Genomic DNA, 3,923 nt, shown 5'->3' with positions numbered 1-3,923 from the left:
CTTTAGGAATTTTATTTATGGTTAAATTACTCATCTACACAAACAGGCAATTTAGAAAAATGCAAACAGAAAGATTGTTACATTAGCTGTGCCATTTCTTTGTTTTTTCAGACATTCACTTTCATCAGGAGATTCATCTATAACTTCATTCGATTCAGAATCCTAAAAAAAAATAAACCTTTATGAAAGATATTACTTAGATAAGCAATTACTAGAATAAAAAATAATATTAGTTTTAAATAATTAGATAAAAAAATCTTAGAGGGAGAAAATAAGAAATTCAAATTCAAAAATAATATATTAAAAAGAGTTGTAATATGAGCTTAAAAAGGGAAGAAGGCAGTATAATAAATTAGTTCTAAAACAATGTCAATATCAAAATGTAAAATATAGAGTTTCTTATTTTTACCTAAAGTAATCATTAATCTCAAAAACATTTTTTATATCTTTATCTTCTTAACATGAATCTTCATCATTTCATATATAAAAAATTAATAAGAATAAAAAAAATCACAATAAAGTATACCTAATTCATTTATTTGTGACTCTATTGTACCAGTATATAATGCGAAATCCCTTTCTCTAAAGAGCTTCATTAACTCATACTTTACCCTGTCGTGTCATGTGTTATGAGGAGAGCATTGTTGGGGAAATTTTCCCAGCATATAGGCTGGTGTTTCAGACTCTCTACCACAATTTAAAACAGAGGGACACAACTTCTCTCAGATGTGTGCTCATTCCCACTCCCAGCAACACCACAAGGCTAGTTCAGTGTGATCTTACAGTAACCAAACCAAATTATACATAACTAATAAAAAATTAAGCGTACCTTCAAATCTTTTGCGATCCATACTACAACACTCTCGGATCCAGCAAATAATGTGGGGACATCCAAGGCATAAAAAAACGATGGTTTCAAAATGCCTATTGCATCACCTTCCTTTAAATTTACCTCAACCAACTGAGAAACTATCTTTCCAACAAATCCAACTCTAAAAGGTTGACTTTCTCTCGTATTGGATATTACTGGAAATAATATTGACAGTTAATAAACAGTAATGATAATTTTAACAAAATAATAAATAAAAAACTTACAGCTCTTTGCAGATATGAAAAAAGTATCCTGCTCTGAATGACCACCTTTTCCTTTCCAAACTACATCATATACTTTGTTAATAACACCCTGAAAAGACAAATAATGTGAATTTTATAAAACTGATATATAATTTTATTGATATAATCAATTTATATATGAAAAAAAATAGATAAAGATGTATTTATTTACTTATTATAGGCAAGGTTACTATACCAAAATTTTAATTTAAAATAAAGATGTAACATGTTTAGGCTATCACGCCATCATCAGGAACACTAGTCAACAACTCAACAAAAACATACATCACATTCCAAAAAAATTAACAATTTACTATTGATCATTTACAATAGACATTTCATTTATATCTTATTTTGTTGTATATTTTAAATACATCTTTAAATTGAGTCCAAAAATAGATGTCAACTACTAATGATGTTTTGGAAAAAAAATTATTGTCACTTCTAAAATTAATAACTGGTACATTTTTTTTGTTGAACTAAATATACATATAAGGAAATGTTAGACGTCAATATCTCATATTGAAATAGATCCAAAATATATATTTGGAATAAAAACAATTAGCTCACATAACAAAAGTGAAACCCTCTACACACTTGACCACATAATAAAATAGACTATTAGATCTGTTATCATCTTGATATTGTTTTTATGTTGGTAACAAAGGGTTGAACCAATAAAGGGCTCCCCTATTGCAACCTCAGTTAATTGTACATGTACCAGATATATATTTTGAATCAACTGAGGTTGGAAGGTTTTATATCAAACATTTCCTAATATATAATTTCATTTCATCAAAAAAATGTACCAGTTAAGGATTTCAGGAGTTTGACAAGAGTTTTTTTTTTTTTTTAATTCATTAGTCTACATGTCCATTTTTGAACTCAATATAAGAATTTATTTATATTTTGATAAATTTATCAGAACAGTCCATAACTTCTTGCGCCTTCTTCTTTTTCTTTCAGTGTGTATGTGCGGGACTCTTTCTACAGCAATGGAATACAAAGCTACAAGTAATTTTGAACGAAATTGTAGATAGTGGAGGAAAATATATCACTGATTAAAACATTAAATTGTGATTTATTTACACTAATTAAAAATTTCCTCCCAACACACTGACTTTGGGACTGACCTAATACAACAAAATACAATGTAACTGAAATATCTATAATGAATTCACAATAAATATTTCACTTATTATCACAATTTCACGCATCAATGTGTAATTACACATATGCAATTATAAATTAATTTTTAAGAATGTGATGTGATGGAATCATATTCTTTTTCCGCTTTGTTATAGTGTTTATAACGATGATGTAATAGCCAAAATGTCCGACATCTTGATTGTAAATAATAATTATAGTGAAAAATCTTTCCTATGATTGTTAGATATCATTGGTCATAAAAAAAATTATAAATAATAGGTAAAAAAATAATTCATTAAGAGGATTAAATAATAATCAAAATTTTTCAAAAAATAAAAGATAAGCCATGTAAAAGTTGAAAGAACCAAACACTTAGAAAATATTAAGTGTTAAAGATTTTGTAATAAGTAAATAATAAATATCAAAGAAACGTTATTTAAGCAACATATCAAATGTAATTTCTTTTATTATGTCTTGGATGTTGGATTTATAAGTTCAGCCTCAATTTGAACATTTATCATTACATAATTTAACAATAAGATCTAAACTTTAGCTAAAAAAAAAAAAATACTAGAGTCTTACAATTGAAGACATAAGAGGACTTGTGTTACAAACATATAAATCTGAAGAAAAAAAAATTGAATTTAATTTTAATTTATACTGATGTAAACTAATACAATTTAAGGTTTAAAAAAATTTAACTAGGAGCTCTGTAGAAAAAGAATGTTTAAAATATTCTTAAAGCAGAAATCTCTAGTTTTCTTAAAATGTCAGAGAACACCTTCATTCAATCATTTCTTCAATTAATTATTCCTAAAATTTACAGATAAAATGTGCAGGTAATTAGTCGCACAGCAATCGATTTATAAATAAACTTCACTTCAGAACACGTATACTAAAAAATTACTATAAAAAAGAGTATTTACCACAAAGATTCCTTTAATTGCTTTAGATCTTTCATAATCATTGCTATAATCAGTGCAAACTCCATATTTATTCAAAACTGAAATAAATTCCTCGGCTGTGTTCTCTTGGACAACAGTACAAATGACATTTTCCATAACTCCACCAACTAAAAGAAACAACAGTTGATTTCAAAAATTCATGATTTTGTTAATACTCACTAAATAAATCACTTATCAAATAAAAATACTACCAAATGATAAACACTTCAGCTATCATAAAGTTGATTCATTCAAGCAACTTGAACACATGTAGTAATAATTTAAAAAAGAAGAAATTATAAACTCAACATTTAAACGCCAAAAGCAGTTTGGTTGAATTGTTAGCTAAGTCTTAAAATAACGGTTTACCAAATCGAATGTTTACAAACAGAACGTTATCATATAGATAAGGAGGAAGGTTACATTTAAAGTTTATCAATCAACCTGAAAAAGATGTATCGATACATATCGATAGTAGCGAATCCAATATAAATATCTAATGTCCATATATTATATATATATAATGTATGGACATTAAATGTATATTGGATTCGCTGCTTGGGACGATATATATATTAGAGTCACTGCAACTGGAAGCAATAATATGGGATTAAATGAGCATAGTAAAAGAAGTAGGGACAACCACGGGCTGCCATCTGTCTCCGTTTACATTATAATCGTTAAGTTTCGGACGAATTTTATCGACAATTGGCTAAT

At 27.2% G+C, this 3,923-nt stretch overlaps 1 protein-coding gene across 1 annotated transcript in view; it reads right to left on the bottom strand.

The window, feature by feature from the left end:
* Positions 1 to 3,606, bottom strand: part of LOC106681798 (uncharacterized) — a 21,950-nt gene extending 18,344 nt beyond the window's left edge. Inside the window, exons 1-5 of the mRNA XM_014422307.3 lie at positions 3,419 to 3,606; positions 3,189 to 3,334; positions 1,096 to 1,183; positions 830 to 1,026; positions 82 to 162 (exon numbers count right to left, since the gene is read on the bottom strand). Of these exons, the coding sequence (XP_014277793.1) occupies positions 82 to 162; positions 830 to 1,026; positions 1,096 to 1,183; positions 3,189 to 3,323 (501 nt within the window). The 5' untranslated portion in view covers positions 3,324 to 3,334; positions 3,419 to 3,606. The remainder of the gene's footprint in view (positions 1 to 81; positions 163 to 829; positions 1,027 to 1,095; positions 1,184 to 3,188; positions 3,335 to 3,418) is intronic.
* Between the last annotated feature and the right edge of the window lie 317 nt (positions 3,607 to 3,923).

The sequence above is a fragment of the Halyomorpha halys genome, unplaced genomic scaffold, assembly GCF_000696795.3.
Source record: "Halyomorpha halys isolate HHAL.00 unplaced genomic scaffold, Hhal_1.1 Scaffold365.1, whole genome shotgun sequence".
NCBI classification, from domain to species: domain Eukaryota; kingdom Metazoa; phylum Arthropoda; class Insecta; order Hemiptera; family Pentatomidae; genus Halyomorpha; species Halyomorpha halys.
Note: the sequence above shows the minus strand (reverse complement) of the source record. Positions and strands in the feature narration are given on the sequence as shown.